The sequence below is a fragment of the Physcomitrium patens genome, chromosome 16, assembly GCF_059467195.1.
Source record: "Physcomitrium patens ecotype Gransden chromosome 16, ASM5946719v1, whole genome shotgun sequence".
Classification (NCBI taxonomy): domain Eukaryota; kingdom Viridiplantae; phylum Streptophyta; class Bryopsida; order Funariales; family Funariaceae; genus Physcomitrium; species Physcomitrium patens.
This window is the reverse complement of record NC_143425.1, coordinates 3,887,768-3,909,972: the sequence shown is the minus strand read 5'-3', so window position 1 is coordinate 3,909,972 and position 22,205 is coordinate 3,887,768. Positions and strand designations below refer to the sequence as shown.

The window sequence follows — 22,205 nt, the reverse complement described above, 5'->3', positions numbered from 1 at the left end:
CACTCTAATTTTTGTTAACATTCGAGTCAAAGAATGATGGGCTTACTTTATAGTCTCGGTACTTTACTTAGGCTTCGTATGTTTCTGGTAGAATCAATATTTCGTTACTTATATTAAACATCTTCAGTATATACCAGAAGCAGTCCAAAGCGAAGCTGGAGGGTTTAGAAGATCAACATTCGCTAGAGACTCAAAGTTTACGGCCTCAATGATATCAAACAGCTGTTTTGTATGTGTACCAATTAGCTACTAGAATACAGAATACGAGGTTGATGATATCCATAGTTGCCAAAAGCCAATAGTACTTGTCAATGCGGCATTGGTTCAAGTAGTCTACAATCCAATCACCTTTCTTGCCACTTGTTACCGAAACAGCAATTGTTATAATCCCAGTGCATATAAAATGCCCAATTGCCGTGTTGGTTGTATAGAGAGTTGTGCCGATGCTTTGCATGTCATCAGGCGCTTGGTCATAGAAAAACTCGATTTGACTTATGATGACAAATATCTCGGCAACTCCAAAGATGTACTGCGGGAGGTGCCAGAAAGCACTCACGGAAACGGGCACTTTTGGGTTGTCTTCAAGGCCATGTTCTTTAATCACGTCCAAGCATTTGATCTCAACTATCGCTGCTACGACCATCGCAACAGTGGTGAGAGCAAGTCCTACGTCGATGCGTTGGAGCATAGAGATACCTCGTTCGTTTCCAATGATTCGGCGAATTAGGGGAACAAAATACTTATCGTAGATAGGAATACATTATACTGCAGTTAAGGAGTTGAAAGTAGTCAATGAGGCGGCAGGGATTTTGAAATAGGGTCCCATCGACAGGTCTATACTCAGACCTTGACAAAGAAAGAACAAGGAGATCTATGTAATGTGTACCATGAACATTAATGAGAAGATCCAGATGGGCATGACACGTACCAACAACTTAACGCTGCGGAGTTGCAATGGATTCTCTTTCGAGATATTCTTCTCAGAATCATTAGCATCAGCATAGCTTAAAGTTGTCTCTATCGGATCAATCACTGCAGCTTTGTCAAGGAACTTGTGTTTAGGGTTGCAGCAATATATCAGTTTAACAGGTGCGACATACATTCTCTCACAACACAAGAAAAGAAACTCTACTTGAACCACTGTCTCAGAAGAGGCTATTGTTATCTTGTGACTGGTCTCTCACTCTCAAACACAATTTGCTGAACTTGTACAACTGGTTCAACTTGCGGAAAAAAACATCAATATGAGTGGATGCACCTCAATGTGTTGGTGTGAAGAACATTTCTTTCCTTTAATATTGACATCATAGAGCATGCTTGGATGAGCTGGAAGAGCTTTGTTCGAATTGAGAAGCGCAGCTGTGCACACCTGGGCAATCTTTGTCAAGGGGCTTCCGACCGGTGGTTGGTAGCAGTATTTGGGTAAACCACACAGCAACAACAGGAGAGCTCTGCCTACACCAAAGGCAAGAACTGCAAAGCCCCATCTCCACGAAACATTTTTTTTGCACATAGACAAGTAGTGCATTTGAAGGAATACGGAGGTCAATCAAACCACTCAAAGATGAAAGTTCTCAGTATTTATCCATGCAAAAGATTTGGGAGTAGAAAGATGGAAAATCAAGGTAGCCATTCTGCTACCAAAGTACATCAAAGTGCGTACCAGAAAGAGTGAAGACACTCCCCCCGGCAACGGCGATTCTCCAATAGTTGAAGAACAACCGCTTCATCCGCTTCTCTTTTTTGTCATCCTCATTGAACTGGTCGGCACCGAAGGGTGACACACAAGGTGATATACCACTGATGCTAATGGCTATCACGTAAAGTGCTAGATAAAAAATACTCTATTATGTTTTCGTTGCAGGCGTACAATTCACAAGTGTAGGACATGGGGGTGGTCGCAGTCCATCGAGCAACATGGACAGTGACAGAAGAACAAGACCCTGAAATTCAACATGTACATATTGTGCATAAGCGTCATTGACGACGATCATTTAGAGGCTGCTTCCATAAGCTCACTACTGAGGATTGCATAGTAAAGACTACACTTGAGGATTAGAGATTTGCTTTACACTAGATAGATGATGTCAAACACGCTGATCATGTAGAACCGGCCAACATATGCATCTGCCACGAATCTTCCAAGCAATGGCAACACCCACGCCGCACCTACCCAATTGAAGACCGTTGCACTTGATTTTTCAATGCCTTGGTGAAGTACTTGGACCAGATATGTTACCAAGTTGAGAGCAATGCTGTAGTAAGCGGCTCTCTCTAAAAGCTATACTCCTACGAATGAATTCCATCAATAAGACCACAATCATCTTCAACTATCTTCATGGGAAACATGTGGCAAGATTTTCCAAAGAGATTCAGGATTTATAAGTAATGAAATTTGGTTCAAATTCTAGAAGGCACTGATTGCTGAAATTTAGCTTACGGCGTGTACCCATAATGAAGTAGGCAGCTTTCCATTGCCTCGAGGTTGATTTTCTGGATGGTCTTCTTCGAATATCAACCGAGACATCGCCAACCAAATTGTATTCATCAACTTCAAACGGCTGGTTCGTGGAAGAAAATAGGCGATCCATCATTATCCTGCTATAAAAACCTGAATCATAATAGCCATACGAGGTGAGAAAAATGAACAGTGCTCCATGTTATCTGTGAACCTTTGAAACAAGTCTTCCGCTCAACATAGTCCACCCAAAAATGCGAAATAAACAATTTTCACAAATTTTGCATAAGGCACCAAAGGTAATGGTATTTACTCTTTCTCAAGTTGTGCGGCATAGCCTGCAACTCTGCTCAAGAAGTTAAGTGTCTTCTATACTGGCATTAAGAATTGAAGTTGCGATCGTAGTCAGTCAGGGTTCGGAATTGTTAGAACTAGACACCTAGAAATCAGGATATTGCTCTATATTCACTCGCAGGCGTATAGATCACGACCCCCAGAGCCTTGTCATGTGGTACTCTCTCGCAATGATACTCGTCCCAAGCCATTATAAAGTTATTGAAATTCTACCTCATCCAACTTTCAAGGCGGTTTGCCATGTTGGGTGATTCGACTCGAAAAAAGCAATTCATAATTGCCATTTAGGACATTCTCAGCTTCTAAACTTAGCAAACATTTTGCATTGATGCGGGTCTGAAAAGACGCTAAAGCAAATAGACAAACAAATGAGCGAAAACAGCAATAGATTCTCCGTTTGAACAGAGTGCTCTCATGAACAGAAATGACGTGAACGTCTAGGAGTCTCCTGGAGTGACTATGAGGTATGCAGTAGCACTTGTCGTTCCACAAGATGTTACACATTAAGGTTTACAATTTCAATGATCCCAACAAGGTCGACTAGAAAAGGGCAGCCAAGGAGAAAAACCTACCTACTACACTCCTTGAAGATAGTACTTACGGAGCACATCGGTAAAAGGAGTCGAGGTGAGGTCGAAGCCACAAGTAAACACAAAGTTGATGTTGCTGCTATTTACATGTGCATGCCAAATCAAAAAATCAGCGCCACCCCATCCGTGAAATCCATGTTACACCTGTTTTAAGATGGGACAACAATTTTGGTAACTTTTGGATAATTTCCTCTCTTTTCGCTTACGTGACCGCAATTCTCACAACAAAGGTAAAGTGGAGGGGCTCATCCAAATACCAAAGGTAAAGATCGGACACATCTCGACCACATGAACAACATCGACTTTAAACGACCATGAAGTCTTCCAAAGCACATGGCCCATGGGATTCATTTGGACTTGACAATCTCCTGCTGTCTCTCAAAGAGATACCGTAATCCTTTATAAGCGTAAGATAACTCTGTGAACCAGCCTTCAAATATCATGCCTTAAACCAGACCCAACGTGCACCATTAATCTGAGCGACTCAGATCAATCCACACTTTATCGCTGACTATGCAAGACTTTTATAAATAGAAGATATCTCGGATCGCTCACTTACACTATTCATAAAGATGCAGTGTAAACTATGCAAGTGAGTGCAATCTCTGGATTCTCGAGGAGCAATTATTTCTAGAAATACGAGATTTACTTAAGAAATCACGTTGGAAGTGAACAAAGATACACCATAGAAAGGAAAACTACCACATACGCTTTTCTGCGTAACCAGCCATTGACAGTGAGTAATTTCGCAACCGGCAAGTCCAAAAGCACGTAGAGTTATCTACAAACCTGCTCAAGAGCTCTCTGTCAAGAATGATCTCGTCACAGGGACTGCAGCATCATAGTCACGATTAGCGATGGTGCTCATCAATCCAAGCCCAACAAAAGAAATTAATTGACATCCGATTCTTGTGTCCCTGAGCACATGGCGTTGCTGTAGGATTCCTATGGTGCGCTTATCAGAAACTTTCTACCATTCCACGGCGGCCTCTACGTAATACCAGGTGGCTTGAAGCACCTGAAGCACGAGCAACTGAACTGCAGGACAGGACTCGTCACGCCATACTTGTGCTTCTGCAGCAACTGAGGCACTTGCCGTGTTTGCTCACAGAAAATAATGTCATGCAACAGAATGAGTTTTGCCCCATGAGTTGTATTTTTCTTTTGCAAACCAAAATAATCTTTAACTCTGTAGATATGTATATATACACACATTGAGTATTCTGCAAATTGCTGAACAGAGTTCTCAATTGCCTCGTTGCAAGGTGAGGTGTGTTATTGGTGTTACTTTTGTAGAAATTCAACTGATTGTGATGAGCTTCGGTTGAAGGGTGTGAGGAAATATTGATTTATTTCGAATAAAATTTGGTAAATTACTACAAGAACAGATCAAATTGTATGATGTATGGTGCATATTATGAATTTCTTTTTAAAAGAATGCTTCTGTTGCCAAGAGGATAAATGAGCTCCTAGAATAAAACCTCTGTTGCTAGGAAGGTAAATGAGATCGTAGGATAAAGCCTGTGCTGCCAAGAAGATAAATGCGATCCTAAAACAAAGCCTGTGTTACAAAGAATTTTAAAAAAAAATAATAAATAAATAAGATATATATATTCTGATTGTGTAAACATTGTGGCAACTCTCTTAACACTTCCACCAAAATTTAGCAATTATTATGTATAATTAGTTGTGTGAATATTAATCATTATTTTAAATTAGTGCTCAATCAATATTCCAACTTTCATGGTCATCATCTAACATACTGAACAATTTTGATTATATATACGATTCAATTGATGTCTAAATTTTTTGAATAATATTGTTATATTTTTTACCTTATTGAAATTTGAAGTATAATTATTTTATTATTTGTTATGTAGAATGATTTTATTCCTTTGGCATTAAATCTTATTCTTTATTATAATAGTTGATAGATAAAAAAAATATCTGTTTATTGATTGCACTCATTTTTAATTTATGTATAAAACAATTCTTTTTGATAGAGTATCATATACCAACTAGTTAAAGAAAAATTTGGCTTATTTATAAAAGAAGAAGTATCAAAAGGAAACAATCTAAAATAATGAAATAAATCTTTTGCATAAATTTCTAAGCCATAAAATAATAAAGTAAACAAAGATTATAATTCATTCATTAATCTTGTATATAAGAAGTCCATCCATATTAAATAATTTGAATCTATTAAATACGATTATTCTACACATTTTTTACCTCTCAACTCATTTATAGAATCTAAATTAAATTTCTTCTTTGCCTCCATCCATAGTAGGCTTAATTGAAACTAAAATCACAAAGTATGTTAAAAATTTCTAAGTTTGATTTTGTACATAAGAACCTTGGCATTAAGTTGATTTGAGATATAAAATGCTCGTCTGTAAGCCATAGTAGGTACTTAAGAATTAAGATATAAAAAACAAAAAATAATGCTTAAAGTTTTCAATTATAATTTTAATGTATTTTTAAAAATTAAAGTATTTTTTGATCTTAAACTAAAGGAAGTTGAATAAACATAATTTTTTAGTTATAATAATTTTTAGCTCTTATCTAATTTTTATTGTAATAAGGGTGGTTTTTAGATTAATTAGCTTGTGATTCTAATTGAAAATAGAGTAACCATCTTTTTATAATAAGATAATTTTTCTTATATAGATATCTTTGTTTATTTATAAAAACATTATTGTAATTCTTTGGATGATGCATGTTGTCTTCAAAGATCCATTCTATATTAAAATAGAATAAATAGTTGATGCCAAAATTATAGAGGCAATAATAAGAAATCTTCTTATAAAGTAGATACATGTAAACAAAAAGGCCGTTCAAGAGACCTATCAATAGACGTGACTTTGCACAAAACAACCATGTGAAGAGTTCAAAGCTTGGAGATGAAGCTCAAGACGTTGTCATATTCACATCGCATAACCATGTACAAAATGCGTCTCGGCGGAGCCTTACGCGTCACAACTCTCAACAGTACCCACACACGGATCACTCCATCTTTACACTATGTGTATAGTCTAGGTGGTGAACTTGGTCTCGTCGATGCCGCGACCGGCAGCCTCGGCAGCGCCTCCACTGGACATGTCAGTTGTAGCAGAGCCTCCCTTCTTGCCCATCTCTACGTATCCTTCATGACCCAGCTGCTCCGCACGAGCTTGCCCTCCTTTGCTGCGGCCTGCAGGATAACCAACAAAGGGTCACTTGTTAATGCGGTTCTGCAGTGCAGCAAGCGCCAATGTTGCACCAAAAAGGTTAACAATCAGCAGTCATGAGGGCGATCACACAGCTGAGGAATGGAGTTGTCGGAATGAGATCCGAGACTTCACCTTCTGCAAGGTTCTTCTGAGCTTGAAAGGACCTTCCGCCAGTGCCTCCGGGCACCACCGTCTCTCCAGCGGCGGCCTTGGCGTCAAGATCTTCCTGGCTCGACATGATGACTGTCTACAACGGCTTTGCACACAAGAAGTGTGCCTCAGAAACAATCTGCAACTATCTCTGCGTACGAGCTGAAAATGTACAAACTACAACGGCTTTGCACACAAGAAATGTGCCTCGGAAACAATCTGCAACTATCTCTGTGTACGAGCTGAAAATGTAAATGGAATGATGGAAAAGCAGTGAACGACAATGTGAAAATGTGTAAAAGCCTGCAATTTATAAGGACAAATAGTAGCCGCCTTCTAACGTCGACATCTAACGATTGAACACGTGCACAGTGAAAGAACTGCAACCCCTGAGCATTCGAGTGTGGTGGAATGTGAATTTAGGTACAAGTGTCCTTGACTGTGGCATGCAGCCGGATTTGACGTTTTATTAAACTGGATTAGGTTTTGTTTTTCTTTGCATGCGTTTTCGACATCTGGCTAGTCTGTTAAGTTTTCTTTTATTTCCTAATTAGGACAGCTTTTTCCCTATTTTCTATCTCACTCCTCATTAAAGGACAGCTAGCGTGCTTGATAAAAATAAGTATGGTGTGACGGAGGTTGCCTCATTGCATTCATTGGTTCAGAGCCCAATGCACTTGCCTGTATTCAACCATGGAATCAAAAATCTAGAGGTTGTTTGGCACCGAAAGTCCTTGGAGATGAAAGGTTTTAGGAATTTTAAGCCTGAAGTATTCAATTGCAATTGTTGAAAAATTGATTTTCAACTCGCCTCATTGTTTAGAGACATTCTAAAAGGTGACTCTGATAAACTTAGAACCAATTTAAGATAACTTTGCGTCACCTTTATTTCCAGATAGTGTATCAGAAGCAATTGCATGCGTTCCAATTCGCATCCGATACAAAGCACCCATACGAAGTGATGTGGTGATTAAATTGTTGCGAATGTACAACATAATCAAACTCAACTATTACACAGCATTCAAATGTCGAGCAGGTGACATGATTTCATGGCCGAAGTAATCAAATCTCTCAAATATCGATGTTTTCGAAGTTGTTCAATGTATTGTCTCGTCAGCTGAGGCCTATCAGCGACGTGAATGTGATCGTGAGGGGTGATGCTACGTTTAACAAAGATTCAACTGGGTATCAAGCAACCGTATAATCTTCAGGTGTCATCAGTTCGGATCCAATGCGATCATGAGTTGTGTTCGCGGAGCATCCTAGTATAATCAGAGCGAGAAGGTTAGCCAACTGATTAAAACCAATTAAGACGTGAATGGTTCCATGAACATATGAAATGCGTTTTGCAGATTCCCTTGACGCTATGTTACAACCTCACAGATGAGCCCAACAGAGTATACTGAGAGGAAGTAAAAACTGAAATCGTGGTGACAACTCGCCATAACACAAACGCGGACGACGTCATCACTGCAAGCAATCCGATCTTCATGCAATCGATGCGTGGGGGAAAAGGCACTCCCAGAGTTCCTTGCATGTGGTGTCATGCAGAGCCGAAAGGGTGACAAGTGTGAGTGGAATTAAGAGCTCACCAGGTGAGCAGACAATTACTTCTGATTTAGCAGGTCCAGGGATCTTGGTATCAATAACCAAGTGTCCACAGCTATCCATTTCCAAAACGACACCCTAGTCACACCATAAGTGCCTGGCGTGCTTCGTTGCTATGGAAGACAATTGTCTAGAAAGCTTCTCTTCACAAGACACACCATCTCCAGCAACTTATAGAAAGATGGAATTAAATGAAGGAAAATTTTGGCAACTAATTTCATTTCAGACCTTGGAAGTTGCGAGTCCTTCACTGATGCAATCCACCTGAAGCCTGACTGGAATTCTATTCTACCTGGAATGGATTCGTGGATCTGAACGAATGGACTTTTCCATGAGAAGAATGTTATCTAGGATATAGAACTTGAGTTTTGTTGAATAATTGTCTAGATTTGTAGACTCACAATGTATTTGTCTGGACTATGGATGAACAACATCAATTGCCATAGTGTGAGAAACCAAGTTGTTGCCTCAATTTTAATGAAAAATAGAGGCTTAGACAGAGATGCTTAAGACATTCCCATTGAACTGGAACCTATTTAGTGGCGCTACATTTTATAACGAGCCCGTAATTGCATAATATCACATAAGTAATGCAACAATTGTTGAAATGCAGATTGAAACACAGTGAGAGTGGAAAAAGGAGGGAGGCGGGGTTTAGAAAATATCCTCTTAAAATTACATATAGCCCCATCTTTTTCAATAGAAGTTAGACCAATGTGATGTCTCTATCTTAGATTTTAGATGGAGATCAAGGAAAGGTAGGAATAATGGTACATAGTAGTGGACTTTTGTGTATAGAAAATTGGATCATGTTTAGTATGCGTGTCTCATGTGATGGTAATAATGATTTGAAAAATTTTTCCATTTGGTGGTGCTTTGTATTTTGATACCTCACGTTGCAAAAGTATTATGTCAATGCTATCCATAATGTTTATAATAAAAAAGAGCATATTATATAAATTACAAGAAAAATAATATATTGTTTTTAAATTACAATGATTTATGATTGCATTGTTATAATATAATTTTTTTCCTAATAAGTTTTTGGCATTAAAATGATTGATGATTTTTTTATGATATACCAAGGATTGCATGAGTTTTGTATTGGAATTTATACATCATACATGCTAATTTTAAATTTTGAGCAAGATAAATTTTATGTATTGCTATTTATTTTTAGTGTGGTTAATATTTTCTACATAAAAATATAGTACTTGAACAATTGACTTCCTATCTATTAAAAAAAATCCTAAATTTGATTATTAATGTAATAGTATTTTTTTAGAAGTTGTATTTATACTTTCTATTCCAATGCTAACTTTTGATATGTGTATTGTGATGATAGTTATAATAAATCTTTTTTTCTAATCTTAAGTAACTTCTTCACTCAAGCCATCATTTTATATTGCTAACTTCTAATTTAGTCCTTAATAATTAATTAACATCACTCTTATGTATAAAGAAGCACTTCTATTACAATATAGATAATTAAATTTAACTTTTGTGTAACAATATTGGCTATATAAAAAATTAAATTATATTAAAGAATAGAAGATGAAATAAGATAAAATATATTATATAATATAACTGAAATTTATTCTTTGTACATACACTACAAGAAAAAAGTTTAAAAGAACATAAAAATATTTAATATATTTTTTCACTGCCCAATGATATCAAATTACATAAATTAGATTTTTTAGTTTTTTTTTTGTATAAATACTACCTTACATATTGCCATAATATATAGTATTTTTGTACATTGTTAATTATTATATTGTATGCTTAAAACAATTAACATCCTATTGCATAAAAATTAAAATTAAAAATTATAGATCTTTTAGCTATGTTGATTGGTATGTATTTATAACTTTATATATCATAAAAGATGATAATGTAATTATATTTTATATTTAAAATGTTTAATCTATTAAGTATAAACTATATCAATGCATTTGATAATATACTAGAAAGAGTTCTAGGGTATGGACATCTAATAGAAGATTTTAGAAAGATTTTTAGAATATTCTAAAAGGTTCTAGAAAAATTCTTAGAATATTCTAACAAATTCTAAAAAGTTTTAAAAAGATTAAAGAAGTTGTTTGAGAAGCTTTTTAGAGTTGCTTCGTCTTCAAGCAACATAGAAACTTCTTGAGAAGCTTAGTAGAATTGTTTCATCTAAAATATTTGAATATTTATTTCAAATATACATTGTCTTAAATGCTAGTATATTTTTGGTGACCCTAAACTTATAGCATTTTATATTTCATTGATTTCTTAAAAGAGGTCAGTACTCTACATTGTATGATTTTCTGTCATTGAGATGCTGCACAGTTTGTCCAAATCTGCACCAACTTGTGTCTAACATTGTAGTTTTTGGTATTGGTGGAGAACACTTCTGCTCATCTGCCAGTTGAATTGACGCTCTGTGTTGTTAGCAAGTTTATTCTGCTTTAGTCACCGAAGATGTGCTCAAAGTTGTGAAGCAATCTTTTTTATTTCGTCCAAACGACGACGTGGTGGCAGTTGGATTTTGGGGCTACCACTTAAGTGTTTTAATGAAGACAGAGATCTCGTAAAATAAATTGATTGTGTGGGATTGGACTCCTCCGATTGCTCTATGGCAGAGAATCACCATTGTCTGTGAGAACTCAACGTGAGCTAAAGAAACAAGGGTGGTGCATGAAATGATCAAAATGCGGATATAGTTGAGAATTCTTCACAGGATGTACATTTACTAACTTCTACGATAGGCAATTGTACGTTTGTTCTAAAATATGCTAATTTTGAGATCAGTGATGAGGTCCTAGTTAATCACCATATAAGAAAAAAAGTTCGGATATCCTTTTGAATGTAAGTGGTTTTCGAAAGGAATCAAGATTAACTGTCCTGTGACAAAGAAATGATTTTCTGTTGGTCGCTACTTGCTACACTCGAGTAAATGTCAACATAGAAAATGCCAAGTAATACTGGAGCGCATTACTGTGATCACGTTCTTAAATTAAAAATAAATACAACGTTAAGAAATCGGTTCGGCACAGTTGGCTACAATTTTTGCACTTTCCGGCCATACATATCCATGTAAACATCTAAACTGTTGGCCATAGCTAAACTCCTTCCAAATATGAATGTAGTTGAATTCAGGCTGATGCTGCTGGTGAACAATGCAAGATGTTGCCAGCTGCATAAGCCATTTTCTGCCTCGCTTTCCTCTGCTTGCCATTAGCATAATATTTAAGTGATGACTGTAGGCTCCGAGCGGCCTGTGAACTCCTCCATTTTCGAAAGCTTTAAAGCTACCTCCACCTGCAATCATATTAAAATGGTATTAAAAGGTGGAATTTTCAGCTGATTGCCATTTTCACCAGAATATAGAAATTCCGTCATATAAAAGACTCGCTAGACTTTGTCTTCAACGGATGGGCAGCTAGAAATATATCTAAAGAAAACATTTCGAAAAGGGATGAGAGCGTAAAAACTTACAAGAGGTGCCAACGCCTCGGCAGAGGGTTCGAATATCTTGGCAGGATCAGCTTCGTATTGCTCAATGTACAGACGAATCGTAGCGCCCACTGAACCAGTTCCAGAGAGACGGAACACCTACACAAGTACAGAACAGTAAAGCTGTATACCAACAAAAAAAAAAAAAGAGAAATATGAGAATCCTCTAGGAGATCCAAAACTCCAGAAAACATAGAATTGATGGCATATCACATCCTCGGAGGAACTTGAAATAAAATAAACTTCTACTAGAACACTGCTCTGATACCAGCATCTAACCCAGATGTCTCGTCTCACTTCCAAGAATGACGGGACTAACAAATTTTTCAATCTGAAAATAGAAATAGAAACGCACCAGCCGAGAACCATCCTTGAACAGGTAGCGGATACCCTGGTGGCTGGATATGGACTGGTCAACTGGATCCTTATACTCAAACTCGTCAGCTTCTTGAACCTCGGCAACATCAGGTCTAATCTCCTTGATCAAGCTGGGTCAGATCCACAAATCACACTCTGAGCAGAGTACAAAAATTACAAGCAAATTCAGAATTGCATTAATAAGCGACATTTCTCAACAGCCACCTGGACCACTACGGCTTGAATGCGCCACACAATAAACACGGAAATAAATTTGAGAAGCAGTGGCACAAAATGAGTGCGGAAGTTACTTGTTCACATCGCCAAGCTTTGATTGGAGATCAACAAGATGAGCCATGAGTTTCTTTGCATCATCGGAGTCCACATTCTGTCCGTGCCCAAGAGTGGTAAATCAGAGCAAATTCGAAGGTGGAAATTACTTGTCAATCATTTCGGTAAAAGTCAAATAATGAACTCAACAATTAGAAATAGAGAAAATCTAACCTCATAGTCGTAACGTGTATAATAATGACGACCATAAGTGTTCCAGTGTTCAGTGACAATCTCTTCCACTGTCACAAGCTTGTCACCACCAGCCTGCTTGTTCCTGTGAGCAAGGATAGAGAGCCATGCCAAAACGGCCCAAATTCCATCCTTCTCTCTAATGTGGTCAGAACCTGCAAGACCGTGCCATAGTTCAAAAAACAAAAACACCACTTAAACCTTTTAAACTACTCTCAAGTACATAAATCGCAGTTTATAAATGTCGTGAACCCAAGCAAACCATGAAAGAATAACCATTAATAAGATTAGTCCAACACAACTTTTTCAAACTGCAAGGCATTGACGATGAGGGATGCAATGAGCGTAGACCTGTTCCAAAACTCTCTTCACCGCACACCGAGCACATGCCTGCGTCCATGAGGTTACCAAAGAACTTCCATCCTGTTGGTACCTGGTATGGATTTCGGCCGGGTACAGACACACGTCATGAGCAAAGCGAATAGGCAGGAGCAAGTGATAAAAGAGTATGGCACTTCTAGTGTCACAATGAAACGAATATAGAGAACTAGACTATGCCGTAGTTTTGGATATCTTAAATAGTCATTATTACAACTCAACCAGTGTAACCAACCTCGAAAAACTCCAGGTTCAACTTCTTAGCCACCACATCCAGGGCAGCTGAAGTAGGCATACTCCTGCGAGAATAAGTCAACTCCACGACCTTAAACATTGAAGTACGATATGGAGGTATCAATACAAAATATCGGCAACATAAAACTGACTCGAATGACGAACCATAGCTGAATAGCCCACCTTGCAACTCCTTTCAGACCACCACTGAAATAGGGGATAGCCCCAACAGCATTAGCAGCAATGATAGCTACAGAGTCTGATGGAGTCACAAAGAACCTGCACTCAGAGCCAGATTGCAACACATACCTCAGTCACCAGGTGAGAACAAGCATTACAAAGAAAAAAAAACGGCGACACAAGAACATTGGAGAGCATCCAGCATTAATAAATCCTGCACCACAAACAGGAAACCCGTTTTTGTAAAGTGATCACGACTGGAGCAAAGCTAACACAGAATTAGCGGGATCAGGAATACAGAAATCACATCAACTTCCAGATAGATTAAGACAAGGAGTCGTAGATGGGAGCCCTGATCACATACTTCTTGCCCAAAATCATGTTTCGGTCAGCATCACCATCAGCAGCGGCACCGAATTCCGGAATCTCGTCAGGTTGAGTCTTGCCCAATCCCATAACTTGCACGAGTTCCTTAGCGTAGGTCAAATTGGGATCAGGGTGACCTCCACCGAAGTCTTCCTGCATATAAAATAGTTTGTTATTAAAGAAGCGTGGAGAAACTAAAAAAGTATTCGCCTGCACTGGAGATGTTTCTACCCAGCTAATTAAGTTAGCACAAGTTTATATCACGTAAAAAATGAGTTACAAAAAAGTACTACAGATTCTTTTGAAATATCGACATTGCATTAATCTACAAGGCAACATATCCAGGTGGCATTGGGCAGCCTCTACATGAATTTGGATCTTATGAACTTACCTTGGGTTCGCAATTCAACAGTGAGCTTTCCTTCGCTCCCAATTCCTCCAAGAAAATCTTCTTAGCATACACACCAGCAACGCCATGCAGTGCATCATAACTGGCCAAGCGATACGAGGCTTATTAATCTTGCCACTGATACAATTCGTTACCAAGAAGAAATATGACCACATGGTATCTCAAATGGTCAACCACCTGCATATCAACTCTGTTGATAGCGGGCCGTATAAAACATACCAGAAGCTGAACTTGGGGTTGGTAATCAAATCCTTGATCGCTGTGAAGTCGAAAATAGTCCTGAACATCAATTTCAATCATTCTTTGTTACGAGCCCATTGAGGAGGAAGGCTGAAGCAGGCTAAATCAAGCTCTGTTGATATGAAAAGACATTCAAGAAACAGTATAATCATATCAAGCATCTTCTATGGGTGAAGGAAAAAGAAAAACGGAGGGGAAAAAAAAAGAGAAAAAAAATGCTCACTTCATCAACTTCACATAGTCCTCAGTTGAGTCGAACACCTCTACATCAAAGGTGCCATCAGGTCCCTCAAAACTGGTAACACCAATCTTGGTGACGTCAACCTTGGGTCAAGAAATTGAGCGTCAGAATTTATAAATTCATCGATTGGAATTATGAAATTTGTATCGAACTTTTAAAAAATGGTCAAATAAGTACAACTCGACAGAGTAATTTTGCGTACGTTTGGGATGCCATCTGCGGTATGATATGCCGTGATTTTCTTGGTGTTTTCGTAGATTTTATTGGTCAAGCTTTCAGGAGCTGGGCCTCCGTTTTCACAATTGTACTTGATTCCAAAGTCCTGCGCAGATCGGCATATTCCAGTCCGCTTTCAGAACTCGGAAGTGACTTCACTGGAAAGCTGTTTCACAAATGAGGAAAATGAACTGAAGGTGAAAGCTTTTCAAGTTCTGTGGAAGCGGTAAAGATGGGTTACCTCGTCGGGACCACCGGGGTTGTGGCTGGCGGTCAGAATGAATGCACCGTACGCCTTTTCACCCTGAAAACCATCACATTACAGGAGTTAACGTAATGCATTATCCTACGAGGGTACAGACCAGAGTTAACACCGCTCATGTCAACCTCATTCTCCCAGCTTCAAATCATGGAATCAGAAAAAGACAAAATTATTGCAATTTGGTGATTGGAATTCTAAAGGATAGGATGATGAAAATCTGAGAACATCTTATCGACTTTAATCGTTTTTTTATCAAGTTAGCCATGTCCAAATGGCAGTTCAGCCCCTCCACTTACATGACTATTCACTCGCTCTCGGATGATTGCAGACACGGCAGGGGTGGAAAGAAGAGTGTTCTGCCCCACCCAGACCCTCTTTACGCCATTAGCTGCGGCAATTTTGATGATGATCTGCAACAATAAACACCTAATCAATAACACGCTGATGCCCATTCTGGCTCAATACCCAGTTCCACGAACTCATAGTGCTGTGTCAAATTAAACAAGATTTAGGAAATAGCTCCTCCGATCAATGGTCTCAACTTCAGAACGAAGAATCTCTGATAAATAAATGAATCACCAACCTGGATAGCTTCCGTTGACCAGTAACGGCCATCACCAGACACGACTATGTTGGAACCTGAGCGACACAGACAACAGACAATGCAAATGCTCTATTTAATAGATGAAATGAAACTTTGCAATATTCAGATTTAACACCACTCAACGATCCAAGGGAAAGGTTGTTGAATGGGTAAAACTAGAAATAGTATTAGGAACGCAAGGACACAGCTGCAGTTAGACATCAGCTTTTTGTTTCATTGTCCATCATGGTATCTCTGTGCAAATGATCCTTACAAAGCTGGCTTTTTGTATCATAATGAGTTCAGTGTATTCGAGGCCAACACAATTATCCTCCAGTAGGGTAGAATTAGTGGTGAACCTTTCACTTTGTCAGAAGGAAGGGCATCGAAGGTGGCTTGCACAAAGTTGGCAAGGTAATGGTCCTGCTTAAACACTGTCACCTGCGGATCCAATTTGAATAAGCTTAAATGCGAGTTAAATCAGACTGAAATTGTAGTACAGAGTACAAATATGAATAACCGCAACGCAAAAATAGTACATAGCCTATAGTCCTCTGTAACACTTCTTTATCATCTCAATTTTTCTTCGACAATATAACTTTTAAAAACAAAATATAAGTGTCTCTGGGAACTGTATGGATCGGACTGGTGCTGTACATATTGAAGTGACATGGCTACAGCACAATAGGGATTTGTAATAAGGATTATCTTCCTCGTTTAAACAAGCTGATATACAGGCGAGTCACAGCAAGGGAAAGTAGTCAAAATTGTTCGTATGCACCTTCTTACGCAAACCAGAGGTACCAGGCTTTTGGCCATCGATCGCCTTAGTCTCCTGCTTCACAACTTTAAAGAGCACCATCCTTCAAGCTCTGCACAATAAAGGAACGGGATCCATTCCAAATCAGTACACATCCACTCAAAGAATGTGTTCTCGGAGAATCCACGATCCCTCGCTACAAAACCTCACTACACCTGCCCTACCCAATTATATCCCCAACATCAATCGGTACCTCAATTCGACCCAAAATCTCCCGATGCAAAATGTTAATAGAAACGCCGACACACAATGTTCTCATATGCATCCTCAAAACATCACAAAGCTCTCACAGATCTGCCATAACCCCACGCCCTTAATACCTCCGATCGGTCCACCAATTAACCCTTTAACACCAAACGCCGAACACCCACAAAAATGGCTAATCAAGTTCTCAAAACACCCAAAATGCTCAAAACGCCAAGATCTGAGCATAACAATCACAATGTGCCACCCAACTTACAAGTATTCGGATCTAGAAATGCGTCGTTGGTGTCACAACCAGAGAAAACAAGCTGATCAGCAAGAGAGTGCACTTTTCAACCCCACTGGTAGCAGGGAGAGGGATAGTCTAAGTGTGGCCTCGATCGATCTGGCTCTAGAGCAGGCCAGAAGATCTAATGCACGACGATGGATGTAGCGATCCGCTGATCGATCAATGGCAAGACAATGGTGATTGCTCATGCAGTGACGCGTGTTGGTGGGATCGTGAGCTGACATTCCCACAAATCTAGGCCAGAATTTCGGCCCCTCCCTATCAGTCTCTTTCTACCCCCAAACAACAGTCAATAATGTCCATCGATGGCGCATCTCAAAAGCTTCGATCCTAATGTGCCACAAAATAATCCAGACTCCATTTTCAGGGCTCTGCACTGATGACGCTTGTGATGAATATTATTTTTGTCTTCGAATGTGTAGCTTTATCGCTTCCTCAAGTTCGATCAGATATAGCTGTGCATAGGTTGAGATTGTGGCAAGATTTACTTGGCAGGACAGATCACCGGTGGCGATTTTCGGCAATCGATGGCTGTCCTTGTTCGTTGCCTCATCTGCAAGCAAAGTGTCCAGTATGGACCCAAAAATTGAAGTGGTGTTGCCGATTCTACTTTCGATGTACTGCCCAAGAAAAACTATATATCCCACAAATATATGTCCTTGAATGTTGACTCCATATTTCACATTCTAATCCAAAAAGAAAAAAATAATGATCGTGTGATAAATCTAGTATTTTGTTAATGAAACAGTTTGTAAGATGCATGTTACCAGTCCTTTTTGCCTGATGTGTTGGAATGATTGGAAACTGTTTAGCATAAAAAATCTGTGTAAAAGGTAATGACAAAAGAATCAGATGCACAAGGTCAGATATTTTATCGTGCCAACAAGTCACATGTACATAAAGATACATAAATATAAATATGAGTCTTGATCGATTGGCAACAAACAAGCCACTGCTTTCAATGAGCCTTTAAGTGAGGAGATGTGCATTTTGGTCACTGAAGCAATGGCTAGCTGCTTCCCGTCGCATGACAGGCTTGCTTCTTCCTTCGGCCAGTGCACATGGGTGAGAAACAACAAATAGCAAGCACTGCGACAACTGTGTTTCATGCTTGGAAATCTGATAATCACCATTATTTCTGTACACAAGGGTGTACTAAAGATGTATGGTCAGTGTTTCTCACGACACAAGTGACCATCCATCGTATTTTTAGACCCAGAAGCTATTATTGCTCATTGCGCACTTTCCAAATGGAGAACAGGTATATTGCGTGATCACTGCAAAAAAATGTGCACATCTTGGGTAAGTTCCAAGTGCCCTATTTAAAACAAGGGGATGACATAGAATGTTACAGCGTAGAAACATAACTCTATTCGTCGAGCAAGCTGAAGGATATCCGCAGTTGAGGAATTGGCATGCTGCTTTCAGTTTGTTGCACTGTGAATATTATCATGCCCTGCATACGAACTCTCTACAGAAGGAACCACGTACACATTGAGCATACAAGTAGACATTGACAACGCGCAAGGTTGGTCACTTGCCGTGCATGACTTCATGGTAAAATACGTCATGCACGGTCAAGGCATAATCACAAGTGTCATAAATTAGTGAAATAGTTAATGATTAACCTGCAGCTACCTGTGATTAGTTGCATTTCCGAATTTGGACAGGAAACTTACACTGCACCCGTGTTTTGGACAAAATGAGCGCTCAAGTTCCCTGTTTCACACTTAACCTCAAGTGATGCTGCACACATGATCTAAAATACACAAGGCTGCATGTTACTGAGGGAAAGAGATTCTGTAACGATTCAGGTTATCACCTATTCTTGCATGCCTCCTCAAATGATGAGTGGAATTGCAAACTTGTCATGGGGAACTATCCCATACACCAAAGCACATGCCTGTTTTAAGACTACCAATACAGTTGGGAAATACTGCATGAGAAAATGGAAGGGCAATTGAAAGGCATAAGCGCCGAGAGAAACTTTACACGTATTAAATGTACTTATAATCTGAGTAATTTAATAGATTTCATCATCGGGAATCTCAGGAGTTAAGAACTTCCTAGGATCCTCCAGAGCAGCTAAATTTTCCTGGCGAGGTTTCACCCGTTCAGGTACTTGAGGCAATTCATTAATAGCAATAGTTGCATCCTTGTCAATAACTCCGTCAATCATCCCGTACTCCATCGCTTCAATAGGAGACATGTATCGATCCCTATCAATGTCCTTTTCTACCTGGAGATACAAAAGATACAATCTCAACGCGAAAACCAAATTTCACCCACATCGGTGTTCTCCGTTCAGGATTTTGACACAATTCACGAGATTGCCACAATGTGCAATGTGCTTGAACTAGCACCCTTGAGGGCTTGATAGCCACACTAGCTCACTGACGCCCAAGCAAGTAAAAACAGCTACTTTGTGCAGACAAAAAAATTGAAGAGAGCTAAGACGCATACCTGCTCAATAGACCGCCCCGTAATCTCGGATAAAATACGAATGACGTTACTCTTATGGTACATGACCTCCTTAGCTTGGATTTCAACATCAATTGCCTGCCCACTAGCACCTCCCATGGGCTGATGCATCATGATGCGAGAGTTAGGCATCGCCAGTCGCTTCCCCTTCGTACCTGCTGCGAGTAGTAACGCGGCTGTTGAAGCCGCAAAGCCGAAGCAAATCGTAGAAATATCACACTTACACAGCTGCATGGCATCAAAGATACCCATGGCAGCACTGCAAAAAACAGAAAAGGAAAAAATAAAACAAAATGAGAATGAAAAAACACAACCAGAGCCACACGCAGAGGGCTAAATTCAGCATCAGGGACACTGCAACGTTCAGCAATTCACATTAAAACCCTAAAATTTAACCGCACTGAAGCAGCAATTCGCACCCAAAAGAACGAGAACTATTAACGTAACCCAAATACCTGATAGAACCCCCCGGACAATTGATAAAAAGACGAATGTCCTGCTTAGGGTCGATGGCGTCCAGGAGCAGCAACTGGCTGATAATGGAGTCAGCCACAAAATCGTCCATCTGATTACCGAGGAACACAATCCGCTGCTTCAGCATGAGACCCATCACGTCTCCCTCAGCTGATTGCATGGCCTGAGGCGCGGCCTGCGACGCCATGGGCGTCCACAAGGAGCTCTCCGCAGGACGGCCATCGGCCTCGAACAACCAGGAAGACGATGAAGGCGCGCCACCACTCGCGGATGCCCGAGGACTCAATCGCGCGAGCCGAGCGGGAGCGACACACGAGGCGCGCTTGGCGAGGGAATTGGACGTCGCCGAGGAGCCTGCTGTCGATGCCAGCGAGGAGCCTGGCAGCACAAACTTGCTGGTGAACGTGGTGGCCATGGACATCGCCATAGCTCCCCTCCCTCCCTCCTTCTCTCTCCGATTGTGTGCCTCTCTACTCCGTCCCCTTCTTCGTGCCCAATTCTACCGCAATTCCACCACACTCACCTCGCCTGCCCCTCCTCCCCGATGTGGATAGACTTCTTCATGCGTTCCCGTTTCTAGGGTTTCGGTTGCTTTGCGTGGGTTTAGGGGCTCGGTGTGAACGCGTTTCGCTGGATCGCTATCTCTCTCTCTCTCTCTATATATATATATATATATATATCTGTGTCTCTGTTTCTCTCTCCAGAGTGAAGGCTTTTGTTTATAAAAACTTATTTCTATCTTTTAATATTATAATAAAGTGCAGTAAAAAATCTAAACTGATTTTAATACTACTTAATGTAATATAATTATAAATTGATATGTAATTTTTAAATTTATGACAAATCAATAAATTTAAAGTGATACAAATTAGAAATAAATACATTAAAAAAGAGAGAGAATGATTTTATTTTATTTTATTTCTTAAAAGAAAAAGATATATAATATGATTTTTTATGGTAAGATGTTTATATAAACTTATTTCTATCTTTCAATATTATAAAATGACAAATTTTTGATTTAGGTATAGAAAAGTTAATACAATTTGAATTGTAACAAATAAGATTCATATTTTGCACAAAAGAAATTCTTTAATATTATTATTTGCATCACAATTTCAATAACTTCCAAATAATATTAAGTGGAATGATGTTGCATTTGTCAACAAATTTCTCTATAGATTGTAATATGAGATTAAAAAAAATTAATGCCACACTTATCTAATCCTTTGTCAAGGATATGAACTGAAAAAGATGCATAAACTTCAAAAATTTGTGTCAAAAGAAAAGTGAAAAAATAGAAATAAAAAAGTATGTATATTAAAATGAAACTAGAATGGCTATTACCAAAAGACAAGGAAACTAGAGACTCTTGAATCTAGACTAGAAGCAAAAAAAGAGTTGACAAGAGTGAAGAGGGCTTCAATTTTGCCTCTATATACATTATATAACTGGGAGCTATCTAGCAATGTTCTATGCGACCTCTAATATGTGTTGACTTTGTAAGACACATGCCTTTGCTTATAAGGCAAATTTTTTACCTGTGCTACACAAAGTTAGATTGTTTTTTAAGCTACCAAAATATGTGGCACACGACTAACTTGTTGACCTTGTTTATAATCTAAAAAGTCAATTATAGACACCTTCAAAATGAAAGTATTGTCTATGAAGCTTCTAGAAAGTTTCTATAAAATATTATGGAATTAACTTACTTTTATTTACTTTTATCTAATCATGTTGGTAATTATTTGTTTACATGTATATATCCGTGAAATCCTCAAATGTTGAGTCAAGCAATTAATTTTATTGTAAAGTATAATAATTGGTTATTTAAATTTTGATTTGAGAGCCCCACAAATGTACCTTAATATCTTTACATTTCAATAGCAATACCAATATCTTATCAACACATATATTTAAAAATTAAAGACATGCAAATTGATGTAGTATGTTTTAAATCTATCATTGACTAAGCGAAATCTGAATGTTGTTAAGAATTACTATGTTTATATTATAGAGCATCTAAATACATTGTTCAACATTGTCCAAAAAAGAAATACAACTATAGATTGAAGAATA

At 38.8% G+C, this 22,205-nt stretch overlaps 4 protein-coding genes and 2 long non-coding RNA genes across 9 annotated transcripts; all 6 read right to left on the bottom strand.

Annotated features, from left to right (window-relative positions):
- Window positions 1-81: 81 nt before the first annotated feature.
- On the bottom strand, window positions 82-2,281 carry LOC112293032 (protein NRT1/ PTR FAMILY 5.4-like; the record flags this gene model as incomplete). The annotated part of the gene is made up of 5 exons (XM_090243556.1): window positions 82-760; window positions 929-1,105; window positions 1,259-1,473; window positions 1,664-1,844; window positions 2,075-2,281. Coding segments are annotated over 5 exons (1,326 nt in total), but the record flags the coding sequence as incomplete, so codon positions are not given.
- On the bottom strand, window positions 1,827-3,369 carry LOC149987598 (uncharacterized). Its single transcript, XR_016506932.1, has 4 exons — window positions 2,772-3,369; window positions 2,450-2,611; window positions 2,174-2,289; window positions 1,827-1,943 (listed from the first exon to the last, which is right to left on the bottom strand). It is a non-coding gene; the product is annotated as an uncharacterized LOC149987598 (long non-coding RNA).
- A 2,930-nt stretch (window positions 3,370-6,299) lies between these two features.
- LOC112293343 (protein EMB-1) lies at window positions 6,300-7,047 on the bottom strand. The gene is made up of 2 exons (XM_024542641.3): window positions 6,747-7,047; window positions 6,300-6,595 (listed from the first exon to the last, which is right to left on the bottom strand). Exons 1-2 carry the CDS (start codon window positions 6,850-6,852, stop codon window positions 6,438-6,440), a joined length of 264 nt encoding a protein of 87 aa, XP_024398409.1. The 5' UTR covers window positions 6,853-7,047; the 3' UTR covers window positions 6,300-6,437.
- Window positions 7,048-11,310: 4,263 nt separating this feature from the next.
- LOC112293410 (phosphoglucomutase, cytoplasmic 2) lies at window positions 11,311-17,178 on the bottom strand. 4 transcript variants are annotated; one of them, XR_016506930.1, is made up of 19 exons: window positions 17,002-17,178; window positions 16,643-16,733; window positions 16,221-16,302; window positions 15,862-15,917; window positions 15,575-15,688; window positions 15,258-15,320; window positions 15,003-15,122; window positions 14,783-14,883; window positions 14,539-14,598; window positions 14,302-14,401; window positions 13,909-14,063; window positions 13,548-13,643; window positions 13,366-13,429; window positions 13,104-13,185; window positions 12,735-12,907; window positions 12,542-12,618; window positions 12,229-12,386; window positions 11,856-11,972; window positions 11,311-11,678 (listed from the first exon to the last, which is right to left on the bottom strand). XR_016506930.1 is itself a non-coding variant. In XM_024542777.3 (19 exons), the coding sequence occupies exons 2-19, from the start codon at window positions 16,721-16,723 to the stop codon at window positions 11,607-11,609; spliced, it is 1,746 nt and encodes a 581-aa protein (XP_024398545.1). In that variant the 5' UTR covers window positions 16,724-16,733; window positions 17,002-17,178; the 3' UTR covers window positions 11,311-11,606. The 4 variants fall into 4 exon arrangements, 2 of the variants coding, with proteins under 2 accessions (XP_024398545.1, XP_024398544.1); XR_002973021.3 differs by having other exon boundaries at window positions 17,142-17,178; XM_024542777.3 differs by having other exon boundaries at window positions 12,229-12,361.
- A 1,099-nt stretch (window positions 17,179-18,277) lies between these two features.
- Window positions 18,278-18,994, bottom strand: LOC149987597 (uncharacterized). Its single transcript, XR_016506931.1, has 3 exons — window positions 18,854-18,994; window positions 18,543-18,645; window positions 18,278-18,451 (listed from the first exon to the last, which is right to left on the bottom strand). It is a non-coding gene; the product is annotated as an uncharacterized LOC149987597 (long non-coding RNA).
- A 121-nt stretch (window positions 18,995-19,115) lies between these two features.
- Window positions 19,116-20,646, bottom strand: LOC112293411 (ATP-dependent Clp protease proteolytic subunit 4, chloroplastic-like). The gene is made up of 3 exons (XM_024542780.3): window positions 20,111-20,646; window positions 19,638-19,914; window positions 19,116-19,413 (listed from the first exon to the last, which is right to left on the bottom strand). The coding sequence occupies exons 1-3, from the start codon at window positions 20,554-20,556 to the stop codon at window positions 19,198-19,200; spliced, it is 939 nt and encodes a 312-aa protein (XP_024398548.1). The 5' UTR covers window positions 20,557-20,646; the 3' UTR covers window positions 19,116-19,197.
- Between the last annotated feature and the right edge of the window lie 1,559 nt (window positions 20,647-22,205).

Coding starts and splice junctions, on each gene's coding strand:
- LOC112293343 (XM_024542641.3), bottom strand. CDS start 6,852: ATGTCGAGCCAGGAAGATCTTGACGCCAAGGCCGCCGCTGGAGAGACG. Junction 6,596..6,746: donor TCAGAAGAACCTTGCAGAAG/GTGAAGTCTCGG, acceptor GTTATCCTGCAG/GCCGCAGCAAAGGAGGGCAA.
- LOC112293410 (XM_024542777.3), bottom strand. CDS start 16,723: ATGGTGCTCTTTAAAGTTGTGAAGCAGGAGACTAAGGCGATCGATGGC. Junction 14,599..14,782: donor GACTATGTGAAGTTGATGAA/GTGAGCATTTTT, acceptor ATTGATGTTCAG/GACTATTTTCGACTTCACAG. Junction 14,064..14,301: donor TGTTGAATTGCGAACCCAAG/GTAAGTTCATAA, acceptor TTTTATATGCAG/GAAGACTTCGGTGGAGGTCA.
- LOC112293411 (XM_024542780.3), bottom strand. CDS start 20,556: ATGGCGATGTCCATGGCCACCACGTTCACCAGCAAGTTTGTGCTGCCA. Junction 19,915..20,110: donor TGTCCGGGGGGTTCTATCAG/GTATTTGGGTTA, acceptor TGTTTTTTGCAG/TGCTGCCATGGGTATCTTTG. Junction 19,414..19,637: donor CGGGGCGGTCTATTGAGCAG/GTATGCGTCTTA, acceptor TTGTATCTCCAG/GTAGAAAAGGACATTGATAG.